Source organism: Nerophis ophidion, linkage group LG02 (genome assembly GCF_033978795.1).
Source record: "Nerophis ophidion isolate RoL-2023_Sa linkage group LG02, RoL_Noph_v1.0, whole genome shotgun sequence".
NCBI lineage: Eukaryota > Metazoa > Chordata > Actinopteri > Syngnathiformes > Syngnathidae > Nerophis > Nerophis ophidion.
In genome coordinates, this window is record NC_084612.1 from 21,067,879 (window position 1) to 21,089,887 (window position 22,009).

The 22,009-nt window shown below is 39.3% G+C and overlaps 1 protein-coding gene across 3 annotated transcripts in view; it reads left to right on the forward strand.

Moving 5' to 3' along the window:
• Nucleotides 1-22,009, forward strand: part of smyd3 (SET and MYND domain containing 3) — a 163,766-nt gene that overhangs the window by 131,546 nt on the left and 10,211 nt on the right. For 2 of the 3 annotated variants that reach the window (XM_061878891.1, XM_061878886.1), the window contains exons 6-11: nt 3,978-4,045; nt 4,706-4,795; nt 11,436-11,538; nt 11,619-11,729; nt 16,580-16,667; nt 20,542-20,716. In XM_061878891.1, coding sequence (XP_061734875.1) covers nt 3,978-4,045; nt 4,706-4,795; nt 11,436-11,538; nt 11,619-11,729; nt 16,580-16,667; nt 20,542-20,716 — 635 coding nt within the window. The remainder of the gene's footprint in view (nt 1-3,977; nt 4,046-4,705; nt 4,796-11,435; nt 11,539-11,618; nt 11,730-16,579; nt 16,668-20,541; nt 20,717-22,009) is intronic. The other variant, XM_061878898.1, reaches the window with a different exon arrangement.

A 22,009-nucleotide genomic window follows, 5' to 3' on the forward strand; every position in this document is an offset into this window, starting at 1 on the left:
AAAAACCGACATCAATCTCTAAAGGATATCACCACATGGGCTCAGGAACACTTCAGAAAACTAAATACAGTTTGTTACTACATCTGTAAGTCCAAGTTAAAGCTCTACTTTGCAAAGCCATTTATCAACAACATCCAGAAAAGCAGCCGACTTCTTTCGGCCCGAGATCATCTAAGATGGACTGATGCAAAGTGCAAAAGTGTTCTGTGGTCTGACGGGTCCACATTTTAAATTTTTGGGGGAAATATTCGACATCGTGTCATCCGGACCAAAGGGGAAGCGAACCATCTAGACTGTTATCGACGCAAAGTTCAAAAGCCAGCATCTGTGATGGTATGGGGGTGCATTAGTGCCCAAGGCATGGGTAACTTACACATCTGTGAAGGCACCATTAATGCTGAAAGGTACATACAGGATTTGAAACAACATATGCTGCTATCCAAGCATATGTTGGCCCCTGCTTATTTCAGTAAGACAATGCCAAGCCACATTCAGCACATGTTACAACAGCGTGGCTTTGTAAAAAAAGAGTGCGGGTACTTTCCTGGCCCGCCTGCAGTCCAGACCTGTGTTTCCCATCAAGAATGTGTGGTGCATTATGAAGCGTAAAATACGACAGCGGAGACCCTGGACTGTTGAACGACTGAACCTATTCATAAAACAAGAATGGGAAAGAATTCCACTTTCAAAGCTTCAACAAATAGTTTCTTCAGTTCACAAATGTTTATTGAGTGTTGTTAAAAGAATAGGTGATGTAACACAGTGGTGAACATGCCCTTTCCCAACTACTTTGGCACGTGTTGCAGCCATGAAATTCTAAGTTAATTATTATTTGCAAAAAAAGAAATTAAGTTTATGAGTTTGAACATCAAATATCTTGTCTTTGTAGTGCATTCAACTGAATATGGGTTGAAAAGGATTTGCAAATCATTGTATTCTGTTTTTATTTACATCTAACACAATTTCCCAACTCAAATGAAAACGGGTTTTGTATTTATTTGTTCACTGTTATGTTACAGAGAACAAGGAAATGGGATAAAATTGCTATCGTATGAAAAAGAGTAGGATTAAATAAGATCAATTTCTTCCTACTCCTTTTCGGATGTGCTGTAATGAAAAAACTGGAATTATGTGATGAATTACATTGTAATGTATACATGTTCGAAATAAACTGAAACTGAACTGAACAAGTCATAATCGTTCAAATTTTTGTTATTGTGGTCTAGATCTGAACTGTTTAGTTTAACATTAAAACATAAACATTATTGAAGTTACAGTATTTTGAAATTTGATTTTACAATTTTACTTGATCAAGACAGTGAGATGAAGTACATTTAACACAATGAAGGTATCCAAAATAGTATTGTAAATGCCATCTGTAAATTTAAAGTTTATGGTGGAGTTCAAAGAGACAAGGATCAAAAGCTTCTTAAAATTCCAACACTAGTTTTTGACTTAATATTTCAATATACACCAGATATTGTAACATTTTGTTAGATTTTCCTGGTTGGTTAAGGACAAGGGTTCGATTCCCAGACAGGAAGAACATTGGACTTAAAAACTAAACCAAAACCGTTCATGTGATTGACTTGCTGAGGCGACAGTGTGAAAAGCTGAAAGTGTGAAAAAAATATATAAATTGTATTAGATTACAGGTACTCTCTTCAGTTGAATAGATAAACTCCCCACTATATGAGAACAATAAAAATAAAATGTTTAAATATACTCGTCAAACTATCAAATTTTCCTAGAAAAAACTAATCCAAATCATTTTTGTATAATAATTTATAATTAATCAGCCCTTTATTCGGCTAGAGAAAACATTATTTTTAAGCTATTGTTTTAGTTGGTTTATGGTCTGTGCAGGCAAATTAAATAAACAATACATGAGTAAAATATATCACTACTACAATCATGGCCGGCTCTATGCAGGGGCAAGAGGGGGCAGAGCCCCCTAAATAAATGTCTTGCCCCCTCAAATCTAAATTTGAGAAAGCAAATTTTAATAAACTCACAAAATTACTACATTACAAGTTGACAAAATTATCTGAATTAGCGGAAAAATCCGCAGAAAAAGGGACACACACGATATAGTAGTGTCTGCTTCCCTCTCATCCCTCCCTCCGCTGTGCGTGTATTCAACATTCCACAGGCTGCGAAGCAGACACACACCCGCTCACACCCCTTAGCCCTCAGTAAACATCCAATCACTGTTGCAGTATGAAAGTAAAATAAAAGGAAAAGTTGTCTACATGTATCATATACTTGTTAGGATGGGTGTATTTGTGTAGTCTTATCTGTCATAAACACGTTTATCGTCGCGGACTTTCGGTGCTACGGAGTTCCTTTTTTTTTTTTTTTTAACAACTTGACGAGAGCAGTGACAGCGGAGGCTCTGAGCAGCAGTGGTTTGGAAGGCAGAGAGCCTCCACTGTCCCTGTAACAAGCTACAAGTCATTTATGATGCTGTTAATGATGGTAAAAATTAAACATAAAGTATATATCCTGCTTAGCAGTCCTCCTCTGCTGTCCTCTGTCCAGAGCGGAGTCCCTAGCAACGGCCCGTTTTACTTAGCAACGGTCTGGCAATCGACAGCTGGAATTCTTTTTCTGTTGTTTTTCTTGTAATTCTACATAGTCAACCTTTAATGTTTCAATCTACATTTTGTAATAAACAAATTATAAGTTTCATTTGATATGACCAAGACACCTAAAGACAAAAACACTGCCGTTTTCATCAATTTACAAGCAAGTGGGCAACACACATACATTGGAGTGAATGAATTTTGTGCCCAGATGAGTGCCCACGTCCACTGCATGTGACAAACTGAAGACAAGTGACCTGTGTCTGACAGACCCCTACGTAAAGCCCCGCCCCAGGCTGTAGTCCTCTACTGCTGTTGTTTTTCTTCATGTAATCACAGCAGGTTTTTTCTGTTGTTGTTCAAGCTTACTTATTTTCTGCTCCAGCTTCCAGCAGCTCACAAAGATAAAGTTAATGCTCTGTAATGCATCCATTTTTCAGAGCATTTAAAAAGTCTAGTCCTGCTCCTGCATGTAGTAGTAGCAATGATGCTACTGCTAGTACATCAGGGACAGCAGCTAGCAATACTGCACCTTTAGCACCAGCAAGCACTGTTTCTCCTGCACCAGCTCCCTCCGTCCCCCCAACAAGCGCTCCCCCAAAGCAGCCTGCTCAGCTACCCAGTGACTTAAATGGTAATGCACCATCTCAGCCAATACTGGGTGGCTACCCAAAGCGTGCATTTGGTACAACATTAAGATCATTCAATCCTGCCTGGTACCGCACGCGACCCTGGCTAGAGTATTCTGTGGTGCGAGACACCTGCTCCTGTTTCCCCTGTCGGAAATATGGCAGCGCTGTTAATGTTTCCCCCCTTGAGGGATTGCCACCTTATTGTGGTCAGGGGGTTTGCGTGCCTCAATGACCGTAAGAGCTATACCAGTGGGAGCTTAGTCTTCAGGTGGCACACCCAAGTTGGACAGGTCTGAAGGTAGAGGCCTGACAAAGTGCAATCCACTACTCCAGGTTGGGGTTGGACACATAGCTAAAGACCCATTTCAATGAAGAAAGCATTGTTACTATAAGCACAGAAAAAAAAGTGCTGGCGCATGATGTGTACACATGATGCCCCCTTCACATTTCTGACTGCCCCCTCATATAAGCATGCCTAGAACCGCCCCTGGCTACAATACGATCTTATAATCTTTATTTTTCCTTACAAAACATGTTATTATATTCGAATAAACAAGTAAACTTTAAGTCACACTTTTATTTGCATACCTTCTTTCCAAAGTATACTGGAGATAGACATTAGTTATCGAGCATCCTCTTTCTCAAGCGTGCCAACGTCAATTTGAAAATGATGAAAATTAATGTTGGTTCCCTAAAGCTAGTTAGCTCATATTTTTCTCTCTCTCATCTCTTTACTTTTCAACCTCTTTTTGTCCTTCAGGTGACGTGTAATTGTTTTACCATTAGTGACGGAGAGCTGCAAGAGATTGGAGTTGGGCTGTATCCGAGGTAACACACACATACACACATACAGTCGCAAATACCATCACTTCCAATGTCACTCCTAATTTTTGTGATACTGATAATTAGCATTAAATTCAATACAACTCACAATCTGCCAAATCACTACAACCCAAACGACCCAGCGCATCCTTTACCCGCTCGCTTGCACACAACCCTTTCACTACTCTCGCTGTTTGACAGTTCTTTGTAGTGCACACCAGTAATGATGGGATTTTTTTTTTTTTTTTGCTTCTCCTTTTGTTTTGACAAGGAAAGTTAAAAACTCATACAGACAGATGTTGTGAACTGTTTGGGAGGATGAGGACACATGCAGGGAGTCTAATATGTTATGATTGTCTCCAACATGCATAGGAAGGCGGTACATACAATATTCACTGTATGAAGACCATGATGTACAGTATATTATAGAATTTGGCCTGCTGTTGTGTTACTTCACAAGCATGCATACATACACACACACACACACACACACACACACACACTCCAGGTATCCCAGGCAGCTTATCTGACCAGTGTTGAGATGTCAGATGGTCACAGTAGCTTTCTCACAGCTCAGCCAAACCGTGTGTGTGTGTGTGTGTGTGTGTGTGTGTGTGTGTGTGTGTGTGTGTGTGTGCGTGCGTGTGTGCGTGTTGTCCATTAAAGATGGGCCTGTTCACAGGATGGTCCCCTGCCTATTCATATTTTGGGTTGCCTAGCAACCCTGGTTTTGCCAAGGAGAGGGGGATTACACGGGTGAGGCTCCATTCATTTTCCTCTGCCTGCGGTGCGCCAAAAACTCTTCACCAAATGCTCTGGCTCAATCAGTTTTCTGTGTAAGTTTCAAAATAAGATTTTGTGTCCCACTGAACCACATTTTTAAAGGACAGAATAATGTTTTCATTGATTTTTGTGTGCTCAAAGGTTTTTTGTTTTTTTTTAACTAATATAAGTGAGTTAAATACTAATGATGTCCTCTCAGTGTAAGGACGGACGATGCAAAGAGATCGTTTGATATTAAAACATTAAGGGCCTGATTTCCTAAAGGTTTGTGTGTACTAAAATATGCGCAAACCTGATAGCACACGCAAAGCTGATCTACTAGACGTGTGCAAAGTGGATTTACATTGCAATCCATTTTGCGTCTCTGTTTTCATTGATATAATAATAATAATAATAATAATAATGTATTAGATTTTATATAACACTTTTCTATTATTAGATACTCAAAGCGCTCACAGAGAAGTGAGAACCCATCATTCATTCACACCTGGTGGTGGTAAGCTACATTTGTAGCCACAGCTGCCCTGGGGTAGACTGACGGAAGCGAGGCTGCGAGACCTATTCATTCACCAGTGTGAGCGGCACCGGGGGCTAAGGGTGAAGTGTCCTGCCCAAGGACACAACGCCAGCAATTTTGATGTCAAGAGGCGGGGCGCAAACCTGAAACCCTTAGGTTTCTGGCTTGGCCGCTCTACCCACTATGCCGCGCCGCCCCTAATAATATGCAAAATATATGCTGATAATTAAAAAGCTCGCAACACAGGGAGGAGAAGATGCAAATATATTTATTAGCACGCACAATGTGATTTATCAACACTCATTGCCGTTAGCGAGCACTATTTTGTATTTTATATAGCACGTGTGGGAAGGACGTGCAAACTGGCAGTTCCACACGCCGCTGCAAGATAAGTGCTCGTGCTGCACAGACAAACGATGGACAGATGAGAATCCCCCTTTTTGGATAGTCAGAAATATAAAATATTAGAAATATCATCTATTCAGCAACATAATTTTACAATTTTATAGCAGCGAGAGGACTTAAGGGGCTGTTTAAAACAAATTCAATTGCTTTTTGAGGTCTTTTAATGTTTTTTAATTATTTTTTTTTTTAGATGCCATATATATTATTAAAATTTTTCTTATATGAAAATACCTAGGTGTGCGTGTTGAATGGAGTAATAAGTGCAGCCTCTTTCCAATGAATGTATACTGCAGGGCTCTGTCTAAAATGTTATATGTTTGAAGACATATAAAAATGCCACAGGTAGGAGCATGGTAACATGAATGTGCAGTAAATGTCAGTTTCTCTGTGGTGATGCCTCGTACAGTACACGTACACGCAAAATCCTCATTTAAATAAAGTGGTCTGCGCCTCTTTACAATTGTATACGCAGTGTTAGTAAACCGCACGCAACACGCCCAATAGTAGTACACACTATTTTATAGATTGCACACGCTGTTTAGCGCATGGTATTTGGATCAAACTAAATCAGGACCAGCTCAGTAGCCTTGTGGTTAGAGTGTCTTCCCTGAAACTGGGAGGTCAAGAGTACAAACCCCGATCGAGTCATACCAAAGACTACAAAATGGGACCCATTGCCTCCCTGCTTGACACTCAGCATCAAGGGTTGGAATGGGGGGTTAAATCACCAAATTATTCCTGGGCGCGGCCAGCGCTGCTGCTCACTACTCCCCTCACTTCCCAGGGGGTGGAACAAGGGGATGGGTCAAATGCAGAAGATAATTTCACCACACCCAGTGTGTGTGTGACAATCATTGGGACTTTAACTTTAACTTTTAACTGAAATCCTAGTAAGCCAGTGTGATAGTAAAATGCAAATACTAACAACAGAACTGAAGTTTGTTGCAGTTTTATGTCTAAGGAATAGTACGTTTAATCATATAGTGTAAACACAATTGGAGAAAAATTCTGTTCTTTTACTTTTTCAATATGCCTGCTGTAAATTTAGGAAGATAACATTCCCAATTCATACCTCTGCAACGCCATAAAGTACAAAGATAAACAGTGTTGTTTTCAAAGCCGTTTTTTGGTTTGTTGTTTTGTTCCATCCATCTATCCATCCATTTCCTACCGCTTGTTCCTTTTGGGTCGTGGGGGTCGCTTCCTCCCACCTCCAAAAACACACACCTGGGAATAGGTTGGTTGGCAACACTAAATTGGCCCTAGTGTGTGAATGTGAATGTGAATGTGAATGTTGTCTGTCTATTTGTGTTGGCCCTGTGATGAGGTGGCGACTTGTCCAGGGTGTACGCCGTCTTCCGCCATTAAAAGATAATTACAAAAAAACAACAGGAAACTTTATGAAACTTTGTGGCGTGGTGCCATGTGTTCCAAGGAAGAACCTACTAAAATTTGCTGCAAAAAATGATACCACTATTTCCTCTTTTTGTCTTCTAGAAGCACTACTAAAACTGTAATATAGTTTCCCAAAACCAGAAAAACGATCGGAAGTTTAAGACTCGACAGTCAATCAGACTTTGTTGTGTTGAAAGCAATTGTCGTTCATGAGTATTTTATTTACACTGGTGTCGCCTCAGAGGTAATTATCCGGAGGATGTTGTGTTGCTGTATAAAAACGCACACAAACACCGGCTGTTCTTTGATGGCTTTGATGCCGAAATGTCCGAAATTGGTGGGATCATTGTGTGTCTGTAGTTGTTGAATGTGTTTATGCCCCCATAACCATGGTAAATCACTTTGAAGGTTACTGGATAAGTATGAAAAGAGTCCCCACATTTAACTTCAGGAATTTTTAACCTTTAAATATCAGGCAAACCCTCTGATAAACAGCCAGTGACATTTAACATACTGCACGCTATAGTTAAGTACTTTACCTCTTTAAAAAAAAAAAAAAAAGAGACTATTTAGGAAGCCCATGTGATGTTTAACTCTCTAACGTGCATGTTAAGCAACAGTTAGCATCACTGACTGCCAGCACATCAGTTGCAGTTTAGTTCATTAATCTAATTAGTATGCTAATGATCTGCCTCTTCGTCAGATAAAAGCATTGTTTGGGGGGCTTGATTTCTATTTGATATTCAACCTGCAACTTATGCACTGTTGAACAAAGCCAGAGGCCTGCAGATGGCTTTACAAAGACACACACACACACACACACACACACACACACACACACACACACTCACACACTCACACACACAGAGAGAGAGAGAGAGAGTTTTAATCTTGCCCAGCTTTTGTTTTTTCCCAATGAATATAATAATGAGACCCGTAATGGAGGAGATTCTAAGTGCAGAATGTTTTTATCGATGTGTGTAATAACATTAATGCACTTAGGTCTTAAAATGTACATTTTTGTACATCAGGATTTCATCAAATATGTCAATCATTATAAGTGAAGTGAAGTGAAGTGAATTATATTTATATAGCGCTTTTCTCTAGTGACTCAAAGCGCTTTGCATAGTGAAACCCAATATCTAAGTTACATTTAAACCAGTGTGGGTGGCACTGGGAGCAGGTGGGTAAAGTGTCTTGCCCAAGGACACAACGGCAGTGACTAGGATGGCGGAAGCGGGAATCGAACCTGCAACCCTCAAGTTGCTGGCACGGCTGCTCTACCAACCGAGCTAAACCGAGCTAAAGGTGTCTATGTTCTCTAGTCTAATAGTAATTTTCAATGGTATATGTTTATTCGAATTATTTTTGTCTTCTTTGCACTAGTGGCTGCCACACCAAATGAATTGCATGGTTTACGTATTGTCATTTCGACCACATCCACACTGGGATCAGGACTGCACATCTCTAATGTTGTCTGTGAGGGTCTTGGTTTTGCATCAAACCTGTTTTGTCTGCACAAAAGGCATCACCATGTACCATTATACCAAAAACCACCAGGGCTTTATAATATGGATGCATGATACTTTTTTTTTTTCAAGCCGATACCAATATAGATAAAATGCTGCTTCTCAAAACCAATTCCAATTATAACTTCTTTAAACGTCACATTTTAAAAATGAAGCTTTAACTCTAGTTCGTGCACACCTTTCTTTGTAGCTGGCTTTGAGGGAGCTTCTTTAGCAGGCTTTCATAGGCTTTTAAAACAGTCGTACTAATGCTGGCATTTCAGGCGGCTGACAAACTTTGATGTGTTGAAGCTCAATGTGTTTTTATCTCCTTGCGTAATGTTAGCAGAACATTTGGTATAAATTGCATGTGGAGTGTCTTCTTCTGAAACTGTGAAGAAGTCCCACACGATCTACACCTACTGAAACCCACTACTACCGACCACGCAGTCTGATAGTTTATATATCAATGATGAAATATTAACATTGCAACACATGCCAATACGGCCTTTTTAGTTTACTAAATTGCAATTTTAAATTTCCCGCGAAGTGTCCTGTTGAAACTGTCGCGGTATATTGACGCTAATGATGACGCGTGCGTTTGACGTCACTGGTTGTAGCGGACATTTTTTCCCCAGCCCGATCCAAGCTATAAGTAGTCTGCTTTAATCGCATAATTACACAGTATTCTGGACTTTTGTGTTGCTGAATCTTTAGCAATTTGTTCAATTAATAATGGAGAGGTCAAAGTAGAAAGATGGAGGTGGGAAGCGCTGTATTGCGGCTGCCTTTAGCAACACAAACACAGCTGGTGTTTCCTTGTTTAAAATTACCGAAGGTGAAGCTTTACTATGGAACAGGGTGGTCAAGCGAACATGGTTCCCGACCACATGTCAACCGGCAGGTTTCGGTGAGAAAATTGTGCTAATAAGTCGGCTCTTACCGTAGACATGAGCGGAGCTTGCGTCCTCCTGCAGCTGTGGACTATTACCTCCTCCCACCGGAGACACTGGCGGTCACCACACCCGGGGCCACACGCCTCCGACTTTCAGGTACTATTTAATCTCACTAAAACACTAGTAACACAATAAGCAGATAAGGGATTTTTCAGAATTTTCCTAGTAAATGTGTCTAATAACATCTGAATCGCTCTCACTGCCCTCGCCTTTTTTTTTTTTTACTTATTTATTTATTTATTTATTTTCTAGTCCTTCACTCTCACTATCCTCATCCATGAATCTTTCATCCTCGCTTAAATTAATGGGGGAATTGTCGCTTTCTCGGTCCGAATCGCTCTAGCTGCTGGTGACTATGATTGTAAACAATGTGAGGAACTCTACAACCAGTGACGTCACGCGCACATCGTCTGCTGCTTCCGGTACAGGCAAGGCTTTTTTATTAGCGACCAAAAGTTGCTAACTTTATCGTCGATGTTCTCTACTAAATATCCTTTCAGCAAAAATATGGCAATATCGCGAAATGATCAAGTATGGCACATAGAATGGACCTGCTATCCCCGTTTAAATGAGAGAATCTCATTTCAGTAGGACTTTAAAAGGCCCGTTTCAGCACTTCAGAGAGGAGCGCTTCATTTGCTCACCCTAACCCACCTACAGCAAAGTACAGATAATATTGCCTAATTTTTTTATCTGAGCTATTTTTTCATGTAATCAGATGTATCAGTATGACGTCATATCGCTTCATATCATAATAATTATCTATCGGATATATATCATGCACCTCTACTTCATATACGTATGTATAAGATGTATTCAATTTTCAGTTTTAATAATTGGAATAAACAGCCAGCCTACGATCTCCCAACACTGTCAATCAAGCATATTTTGTGTTGACACTGTTGTGAAATGTAAATATACGTTAGGGAAATAAGCTTTTGTTTTGACAGAAGTAGAGTACATCTTCTGTTGACTTGGTTTGTATCTGCAAGCGCCTGATAGACAGCCCCTGAATAAGGAGTGACATTTATTAGGGTAGAATGATAGCACTCATCTTGTCCCATTGCACTGGGAAACCTCTATTTGTGTGCCTTTCATCAACGTGTTGATTGACTTTTTGGCTCATTGGAGCCTTTAGCTTTTTCTATCATCTTTCCGAATTATAGAGCAAGCAGTGCATAGAACCAACACAATTCATGCCTAAAAACATAAATTAGTTATTTTGTCATTGAAAACAATTAAAACAGAACCATATAACATACTTCAGTTAATGAGTTGCAGCCTGACTTGTCTCTTCCAAGTCTTTTCCACAACAGTAAATCTAGCAGAAATACGGCTCCATTCTGAGTGAAATTGCTAATAAAACCGAAAAAGCTTGTCACAATAGTGGGAATGGATAGCGCACATTAAAGGTCAGTCCACTTTTATTGAGACTGGCCCCTTAACCTGGACATTTATACTCCCAATAAATAGACTAAACTATAAACACAGTCCAGATTGCAACAGACTGTCAGCATATACAGTACACTTATACAAGCTACAAAGTGACTGATGTCTGCTATTTTTATTCAAAAATGTTTTTGAAAACATCTATAATACTGTTTTATTTTATTTTTACTGCCTAACCAGTCCAGGGTTACGGTGAAACTGAAGTCCATTCTGCCTCTAAGCCATGGCCCTATAACGTAATTTACTGACTTTTCTCTCTCGTCCTTTCTTCATCCCCTCATGGCTTATCATTTCCTACCTTTCCTTTCAAACACTCCTCTTTCCATCTCTCTCTGTATTCCTCACCTCCAACCTGGGGCACTTCCCTCATGTCACTCCCCCAGTTTATCGCTCCTAAACCATGACTGCAGGCCAAACTGTGTGATGGTGTTTGAAGGAGCAAAGATACACCTCAGAGCCATTTTGGATATCAAACCTGGAGAGGAGGTATGTGCAAGACCAGAGAAACCCTCACGGACTATATAGTGTATGACATCTTGAATGAAAAATGTTCTTTCTGTGTACAGCTAACTATAAGCTACATAGAAACCTTGTCGTTGACTGAAGAGCGTCAGAAACAGCTGGAGGACCAGTACCATTTCACTTGCCGCTGCCAGAAATGTGACTCTCAAGACACAGTAAGAAAAAAAATGCCACACACATCATCCATGATCATCACCCAAATTTTCAACTTAGGGTTGCAGAATTGACACACCATCCTCAAATATTGACCCTGTCATTGTCACTTATGACAACCAAGAAAGTAAACTCTCATACATAATCAAAATGTTGGCTTTTATTAGGGATGTGGACCTTGGTCTCATTAGTACAGTCAGATTCTTTTCAAATGACAACACTACAGAAGTACTGTAGGTATACTTCAATACAGAAAGCAATATATCCATCCATCCACTCATCCATTTTCTACCGCGTGTCCCTTTCGGCAGTGATCCTTTTATTTTTTTTTTTTTTTTTTTCCTTTGTCATGAAAAAGGGACGTTTTAGTCATGGAAAAGGGAGGTTTTTGTGGTTGGTGCACTAAGTGTATATTGTTTTTTTATGTTGATTTAATAAAAATAAAAAATAAAAAAATATATATATATTATTATTATTTTTTAATAAAAATTAATAAAAAATTCTTCTGCGGCCCGGTACCAATCGGGCCACGGCCCGGTGGTTGGCGACCACTGCTTGCCTTTCGGGGTCGCTGGAGCCTATCTCATCTGTGAATATTGTATTGTTTTCCATACAAACGAACCAAACCGTAGTTGGTTGTACCAATATTATATTTTTTTTAAACAATATTTCTTATCCAAAAGTTTTTCAAATAATAATGATAATAACTTGGATTTATATCGCACTTTTCTAAACACTCAAAGGGCTCACAGAGAAGTGGGACTCAACATTCATTCACACCTGGTGGTGGTAAGCTACATCAGTAGCCACAGCTGCCCTGGGGTAGACTGACGGAAGCGTGCCTGCCAGTTTGCGCCTACGGCCCCTCCGACCACCACCTATCATTCATTCATCATTCATTCACCAGTGTGAGCGGCACCGGGGGAAAAGGGTGAGGGTGTCCTGCCCAAGGACACAACGGCAGCGATTTTTGGGATGTCAATAGGTGGGAAGCGGACCTGCAACCCTCAGGTTTCTGGCCGGCCGCTCTACCCACTACACCATGCCGCCCCAATGCATGTTGCATGTTAAAATTGTGGTGTTTTGTAGGACTAAGCACAGATTTAATCTATATCAATTAATTACAATGGGCGGGGCGTCTTAAATCTATAAGTATTACAAGTTTGGTCGTGGAACGCAAGGTGCTCCTGGATTGAGGTAACACTGTAAATAGTTGAAATGAGTTAAAATCAAGTCGCCGACTTAAAGTCAAACTCAAATGTGTGTAGCAGATCGTGAACAACTAGAGAATGCAATTTCAGTAGAAATTGCAAGTGAATGCTGTATGCGCAAACCTTTGAAACATGCAAGCTGCTGATGCGGGCTGATATCAAGTTAGATGACTCTGAGGCGCATGCATGCAAAATAAGTTAGAAAAATTAGCATGCTAAAAATTAGCATATGTCAAGAACCAATTTATATGACTAAGTTGTAGGGCAGCAATGTTAGCATGTATCACATACCAAGTTATATATGACTGAGATATGACAACATTGGGTAAAAAAGTTAGCATATGTTAAGTACCTAGTTATTTGACTGGGGCAAAATTTGCATAAAAAAAGTTAGCATGCTGGCAGTCAACAAACATGAGCAAGGAGCATTTTTACTTGGGAACTGTTCAAATCTGTTGAGAAATGTGGGATATGTAGGAGTATGTATTTCACCCATTAATTTTCAATGGGGGACCTTTCCTGGTAATTCTGAGTAATCTGTAAATTTTGGGAACCGGGAAACATGTTAGCTTGAATGTCCAGGATGATTTGAGTGTGTGGACGGTGGAACGGTTCAAATCGAATGAGAAATCTGGGAGTGGTTGAACTTTGAAAATCTCCATTTATTAAAATTAAATTTTCAGGAAATAAGGAAAAGTTGGAAAAAAGAGGAAATGTGTGGAATGTGAGGCAGCACAATTGTCTTGAATGATTTGAATGGGTTGGCTTTGATATTTTTCCAAACGGTTGAGAAATGCAGAAGTAATAACTTTGATAGAACATTTTAGATGGAATATTTTGACCGTGGAAAATGATTGAAATCGGATGTAAAATGTGAGAGAACTCGTCAAAAGAAAAAAAGGGACATGCTGTACTGCAATAGAAAAGCGGGAATTCCTGATAATCAGAAATTTCAGAACCGGGAAACATGTTGGTTTGAATGTCCAGGGTGTGTAGAGTTTTTGGATGGTGGAACAGTTTGAATCGGATAAGAAATGGGGGATATGAAGAGGGTTTGTACATTCCCCATTCATTTTCAATGGGGAAGTTTCTTGGTTATTCTGGGGAAAACCGTAATTTTTGGAACCAGTTGCACTGTTGGTATATAGCCTTCACACCGTAATCTTTTGAAATGTTTGACTTGTCAAAAAATAATTGCTGCCCAGTCGACCATTAAAATAATCAATAGTCCTGCTCACTGGCCTTGTGGTTAGAGTGTCAGCCCTGAGATTGGTAGGTTGTGAGTTCAAACTCCGGCTGAGTCATACCAAAGACTATAAAAATGGGACCCATTACCTCCCTGCTTGGCACTCAGCATCAAAGGTTTGAATTGGGGGTTAAATCACCAAAATGATTCCAGAGCGCGGGCACCGCTGCTGCTCACTGCTCCCCTCACCTCCCAGGGTGTGGAACAAAGGGATGGGTCAAATGCAGAGGGTAATTTTACCTCACCTAGTGTGTGTGTGACTATCAGTGGTACTTTAACTTTAGTTGCATTCTTACCTTGAACATAACAGGACCGAAGTGGATATGACCCAATACACATCCACTATTGTCTTAACCTACGTCTTGTGTTAGGGTCGGCACCGACCCGTTTTAGTTTTTAAATGCATAAAAGAACTACATAGATGTATTTGTTTGCATCAAGGCTTTTTGACTTTGTCAGGAACCTCTATTTCAACAAAAATAAAACTTTTTTTTCCACTAAATTATAAAATGCTCTGGTTGAAATTATGACCTTGGTGTTGTTAGGTTCAGTTTCGACCCAGTTATAAAAATAAGATTATCAAGCAATAATTAGAGCCAAAACTGAACACACTGACAGCCAGCTCCTCTACCAATCATGTGCGCTTTAGGGGATTCTCATTTTACCTTGTAATCCAGTACAAAGACAGGCACGTCCAGACATTTGAGGTCAATTCAGTATAAAATTATTAAAATAAATAAAACAAATGTATTTAAGAGATGTGTTCTAATACCCCTCAGTTATAGTCAGGTAACACAACAACCTTTTATTTATTCATACGATTCTCTTGTGGTTCATTTTATCATTTATTTAATTGAAATCGATGGGTATACTTACAAAAAAAGGCCAAATGGCCCACACCAAAAATATTAAAACCAATATTTTCCGTGGATAAGGAAGCCTAATAAGGCAACCAAGAGTTGAGAAACAAATTGGATGATAGATAATTGTTTTTAGGGTATTTTACAGCTTATTTAAGACATGGGTCAAAACCGACCCATTAACATAAGAGATGGTAACAGAAGGCTTACACAAGAGGAAGGTTAATAGCGGGCAACACAGATGAGAAACAAGACTTGTGTGTAGCTAGATCCAAGAAAGTTGCTGGTCGCTGGTAGCGTCAAAGTCTGGAGCCGCATGAGCGCTGCAGGCGCTGGGAGGGGAACAGGAATTCTAATGTGACATTGTGAAGAAGAGCATGATCCCCACCCTTTAAAAACCGGGCTGCATGGCAGTTTTCCAACATGATGACGAGCCCAAACACACCTCCAAGATGACAGATTACTAACCATGCCAAAAAAATTCTACGCTTCCATCTTTGTGGGAACCGTTTGGGAAAAGCCCTTTTCTATTCCAGTGCACAAAGCAATGTCCATAAAGACATGCTTGGATGAGTTTGTTGCGGATGGAAACACAGATGCTGTTTTACTGTTATCTGAGTGCATCAGAGCCGAACATGTCCACCATCTCATTCTCTCCTGTCTCCTAACTTCCTCTCTGTCACTCTTTACTTCCCACCTGCCTCCTCTTCTGACTGACCACCTTCTGAAAAATGGTTTTGCCTTTCACCTGCAGTTTTTTTCTTCCATCTCTCTCAACCTCCATGTTCATAATCAAGTGTCTCCCTTTTTATGTAGCCGCAAGTTTCTTCTTTGCCATTTGCGTTGTCACGTGACTTCTACTGCAGTGCAACACACATGCACATAAAAATAGATTTTGTGCACCTTCTTTTGATGATTAAGTAAAGGAGCGCCTTTATTTCGAGCCTCCTTTGTTCTGCACGCACTCTCCACAGTTTTTTGTCGTTCCGCCGCTGTCTTTAATCTTCTGGTGATGATGGCAGTCTGCTCGGTCGTGACCCAGAGTTGACGTCAAACCTTGAGTTTGTACGCTGTCCAAGCTTTATGTTGTGTGTTTGTGCATGTGTGCACATAAAATACAGTAAGCCATAGGGCTTGTAAAATAGCTTTTCGCGGTTTTATGGTATTGGTGCAGGCTTTTAATGTTTCCATTGAGTGAAACCAACCTTGACTTCCCTGCAGCTTCACCCACAGGCCAATATTTGTGTTTCAAAAGGAAATATGAGTAGAATTGGGGAGGCCACTGTGAAATATGATGTAGAAATTGCAGATTGTCATCGCCTCCTGAGGAAGAAATACAGTATAGGATGAAATATCAATATACATCATTAGTTTAGGAATGTTTTCCTTGAACATTGTCATTATATTGCTAATACACAGCAGCGCATTGTTTTTAATTTTGACATTCTATTTTACTCATTTCATTGAATGTTTCAGAAATAAATCACATTCTTTGCAGTGACCCCATTTTTATATGAGCCTCCTCTCTTTTCCAGGACTGTCTCATGTTGTCAGGTGAAGAGGAAAGATGGCTTCATTTGAAGGAGGCCTTACCTAAACTGGAAGAACTAAAAGCAGTCTCAGGTATGTACAGTATATGTATATATATGATATTTTAGGTCGTGACATTTATTTTCATCAAGGATTTTTGGGGGAGTTGAACTCTCAACTTACGCCTAAGGTATTATTTATTTCCTGAATTACATATATATGTTCTATGTACAATATCATAACCAAAATAATGCCCGATGGTATACAATGTAGTTGAAACTATATTAAATGAATAAATCATTCTTGAAGTAATTAATTATTTGTATTATTCATTAATTAAATAATTAACTAATAATTCAATCATGTAATAATGAATGAAAATGTGAAATAAATACAAACCCAGTTTCCATATGAGTTGGGAAATTGTGTTAGATGTAAATATGAACGGAATACAATGATTTGCAAATCCTTTTCAACCCATATTCAGTTGAATATGCTACAAAGACAACATATTTGATGTTCAAACTGATAAACATTTTTTTTTGCAAATCATTAACTTTAGAATTTGATGCCAGCAACACGTGACAAAGAAGTTGGGAAAGGATGCAATAAATACAGATAATTTGAGGAATGCTCATCAAACACTTATTTGGAACATCCCACAGGTGTGCAGGCTAATTGGGAACAGGTGGGTGCCATGATTGGGTATAAAAACAGCTTCCATGAAATGCTAAGTAATTCACAAACAAGGATGGGGCGAGGGTCACCAATTTGTAAGCAAATTGTCGAACAGTTTTAGAACAACATTTCTCAACGAGCTATTGCAAGGAATTTAGGGATTTTACCATCTACGGTCCATAAAATTATCAAAAGGTTCAGAGAATCTGGAGAAATCACTGCACTTAAGCGATGATATTACAGACCTTTGACCCCTCAGGCGGTACTGCATCAAAAACTGACATCAGTGTGAAAAGGATATCACCTCATGGGCTCAGGAACACTTCAGAAAACCACTGTCTGTAACTATAGTTGGTTGCTAAATCTGTAAGTGCAAGTTAAAACTCTGCTATGCAAAGCGAAAGCCATTTATCAACAACACCAAGGAACGCCGCTGGCTTCGCTGGGCCAGAGCTCATCTAAGATGGACTGATGCAAAGTGGAAAAGTGTTCTGTGGTCTGACGAGTCCACATTTCAAATTATATTTGGAAACTGTGGATGTGGTGTCCTCTGGAACAAAGAGGAAAATAACCATACGGATTGTTATAGGCGCAAAGTTCAAAAGCCAGTATCTCTGATGGTATGGGGGTGTATTAGTGCCCAAGGCATGGGTAACTTACACATGTGTGAAGGCACCATTAATGCTGAATGGTCCATACAGGTTTTGGATGAACATATGTTGTCATCCAAGCAACGTTATCATGGACGCCCCTGCTTATTTCAGCAAGACAATGCCAAGCCACGTGTTACAACAGCGTGGTTTCGTAGTAAGAGAGTGCGGGTAATTTCCTCGCCCGCCTGTAGTCCAGACCTGTCTCCCATCCAAAATGTGTGGCGCATTATGAAGCGTAAAATACGACAGCGAAGACCCCGGACTGTTGAACGACTGAAGCTCTACATAAAACAAGAATGGGAAAGAATTCCACTTTCAAAGCTTCAACAATTAGTTTCCTCAGTTCCCAAACGTTTATTGAGTGTTGTTAAAAGAAAAGGTGATGTAACACAGTAGTAAACATGTCCTTTCCCAACTACTTTGGCACGTGTTGCAGCCATGAAATTCTAATTATTATTTGCCCCAAAAAATAAAGTTTATGAGTTTGAACATCAAATATCTTGTCTTTGTAGTGCATTCAATTGAATATGGGTTGAAAAGGATCTGCAAATCATTGTATTCCGTTTATATTTACATCCAACACAATTTCCCAACTCATATGGAAACGGGGTTTGTAATTAAATGATAAAATAATGAAATCAGTAGTTAATTAAATGATTACAAGTAAATTAATCCATTGGCTTTCAATTGTAATCAATTAATAACACATTTAAGTATCTATTATTTAACTATGTATTTATTCATAAAACTAATTTCCATTTGGCCCTTCATTGTCTGCGAATGTGCATGTCTACTTGCTTTTAACATGATCAAGTAAATCAAGACAAATACCTATTTAGGGGCCTAGTGGTTAGTGTCCGCCCTGAGATCGGTAGGTTGTGAGTTCAAATCCCGGCCGAGTCATACCAAAGACTATAAAAATGGGACCCATTGCCTCCCTTATTGGTGCTGGGATTGGGGGTTAAATCACCATAAATGATTCCCGGGCGCGGCACCGCTGCTGCCCACTGCTCCCCTTACTTCCCAGTGGTGATCAAGGGGATGGGTCAAATGCAGAGGACACATTTCACCACACCTAGTGTGTGTGTGTCAATCATTGGTACTTTAACTTTAACTTTAAATTACCTATTGACCCAAATATAAGACAACCCTTGTTTTTCAAAACCTGTTTTGAGAAGAAAAAAATAATACACAATCCATATTAATGTATTAATAACTGATATAGAAGGCAATAATGGATAATGAATGGATGGACAGATTTATTTGAAAAGTTTTAAATTTAAACATGCCAGCATATCACTAATGATACAAAAGACTTGTAACTTTCTTTTGTTTGCTCAATTTATTATATTAACACAGGAGCGCTTCTTGCTATAGCAGCACATCCCTCCTCATGTGCCAGTGGGCCGTTATCAGCTTCTGCTGCTGCCCGCGGGAGTCACAGATCTGTTGTGTAGGACTAGGGGTCAGTATCCCTTCGTGCATACTTGAGAAGCCTATTAGACTCTGTGGGACGGTCAGAAGAAGAATGGCATCCTTTGGGTTGTAAAGTGGGCGACCCCTTCCTCGATGTTTCACGGATAGGACCATGGCATCTCCGGGGGGTTTAGCAGTGAATCTGTGAGTATTAGGTTCATCCCCTAGATGCCATAAACTTACCTGAACGTCCACGTGGAGTCTATTCTCTTGACCCACAGTCGCTGACTCCCCTTTTCAGCAGCCTTTGAGAGGTCTTTGACTGCCTGCTCGTGAGCATTCCTTCACACTCCCAGCTCTCCAGCCTTGTTGTTGAGCATCGGCTGCAAGCTAAGCGTACCTCAACTTCTTATGCTCAAAAAGCTTCCTCCACTGAACTCTCCCAGGGCACTGTGAGTTCAATGATGTAGACAAGCCTGAGCGAGGCTGACCACAGAACAAGATCTGGCCACAGGCTTGTGGACGCGCTCTTAGCTGGGAAGCAGAGCCTTTGGTCCAAGTCTGCCAACAGCTACTAATCTTGTGAATGGTTTTAATCCTACGTTTGAAAAGATGGCCCCTGCACTGATACAAATAACTACAATTGAGGACTCCAAGGTCATGTCCTCTTTATTTTTTTAAGTTTGGGGGGTGTGGAAGAAACTTTTTTTTTTTTTTTCATAAAAAAGGGACGTTTTTGTCATGAAAAAGGGAGTTTTTTGTGGTTGGTGCACTAATTGTAAGTGTATATTGTGTTTTTTATGTTGATTTAATAAAAGAAAAAAAATGTTTTTTTATTTTTTATTTTTTTTAATAAAAATTAATAAAAAACTATTCTGTGGCCAATCGGCCCGGTGGTTGGGGACCACTGAGTTACGGGAAGAAAAAATATGATGTTTTGGGGAATCGTTTTTTGGTGCCACCTGTTGGGTTGCACAGATAAATTCCGAGACACTGAACATAAGATGACTCATCTTTTTAATATTTTTATCTAGACATTAACATTTTCTTATATTTGTATTTTTAAGGGATAGTCATTCATACCTTTTTGCTGTTGCTTTTACCGGGTTTTTTTTAATTTTTATTTTTTATTTTTTTGCAGAGTTGTACTTTTATCAGTCAGTCAATAAAGATCTTGTTTTCCTCAAATAATCCTTTTTCCATTCCCCTTCCACTACCAGATTGGCGAACCCTCTTTGACAGTTGTACACTTCTGTTATCAACTGTTGGTGCCGATGTGCCCGATGGAAACCTCTACAAGCTCCAATTGACTGATATGGCGCTAGATTCCTCCATTCACCTCGGCCACTGGGAGGACGCTGTAAAATATGGGGAGAGGACACTTCCAATTTACAGGTAGGTGTGTCTCTATGTGATTTCTTTTTTTTTTTTATCCCAAAAATAATTTTATTCTGTCAACTACAAGCTAAAACCAATAACTGCAGCAGAGGCAAACATTAGGTATTAAAATATATGCATGTGGACATACATAATAATAATAATACATCATCTTGAGTCTATAGTCAGTAAATTAATTATTCATGTGACAAATGAAAATCAACTCGATTATGTTGCAATCATTAATAAATTACCATATTCATCTGTTTGTTTGTTTTTGTCACTCGCTGTCAAACAGGGTACAAGAGAGTTCACTCAGTGCATTGCTCTCAGCACCTGAGCGCAGTTTATTCAATAGAATTAAATGAATGAAGGGAATTGTCATGTCAGTCATCCCCAGTCTTTGTCTGGGTGGGCAGAGGCTGAATGCCAGCTGACACACACAGGATGCTCAGACAGGGAGTCTTGCTACCTAGCAAGTGAGGCACCAAATAAGGAGGATGAAATAAATGTATTTATCAGGGGTGTTGGAAAAAATCGATTCGAATACGAATCGAATCGTTTATGTTGTGCAATTCAGAATCGATTCTCATTATTAAAAAATCAAAAAAATAATTTTTCAATTTTTTTTTTTTTTTTTTTTAATCAATCCAACAAAACAATACACAGCAATACCATAACAATGCAATCCAATTCCAAAACCAAACCTGACCCAGCAACACTCAGAACTGCAATAAACAGAGCAATGGAGAGAAGACACAAACACGACACAGAACAAACCAATAGTAATGAAACAAAAATGAATATTATCAACAACAGTATCAATATTAATTATAATTTCAGCATAGCAGTGATTGAAAATCCCTCATTGACATTATCATTAGACAATTTATAAAAATAATAAAAAAGAACAATAGTGTCACAGTGGCTTACACTTGCATCGCATCTCATAAGCTTGACAACACACTGTGTCCAATGTTTTCTCAAAGATAAAATAAGTCATATTTTTGGTTCGTTTAATAGTTCAAACAAATTTACATTATTGCAATCAGTTGATAAAACATTGTCCTTTACAATTATAAAAGCTTTTTTTTTTTTTTTAAATCTACTACTCTGCTGGCATGTCAGTATATTGGGGTAGATCCTGCTGAAATCCTATGTATTGAATGAATACAGAATTGTTTTGAATGGGAAAAACATCGTTTTTGAATCGAGAATCGAATCGAAAAAATCGATATATTATCGAATCGTGACCCCAACAATCGATATTTAATCGTATCATGGGACACCCAAAGATTCACGGCCCTAGTA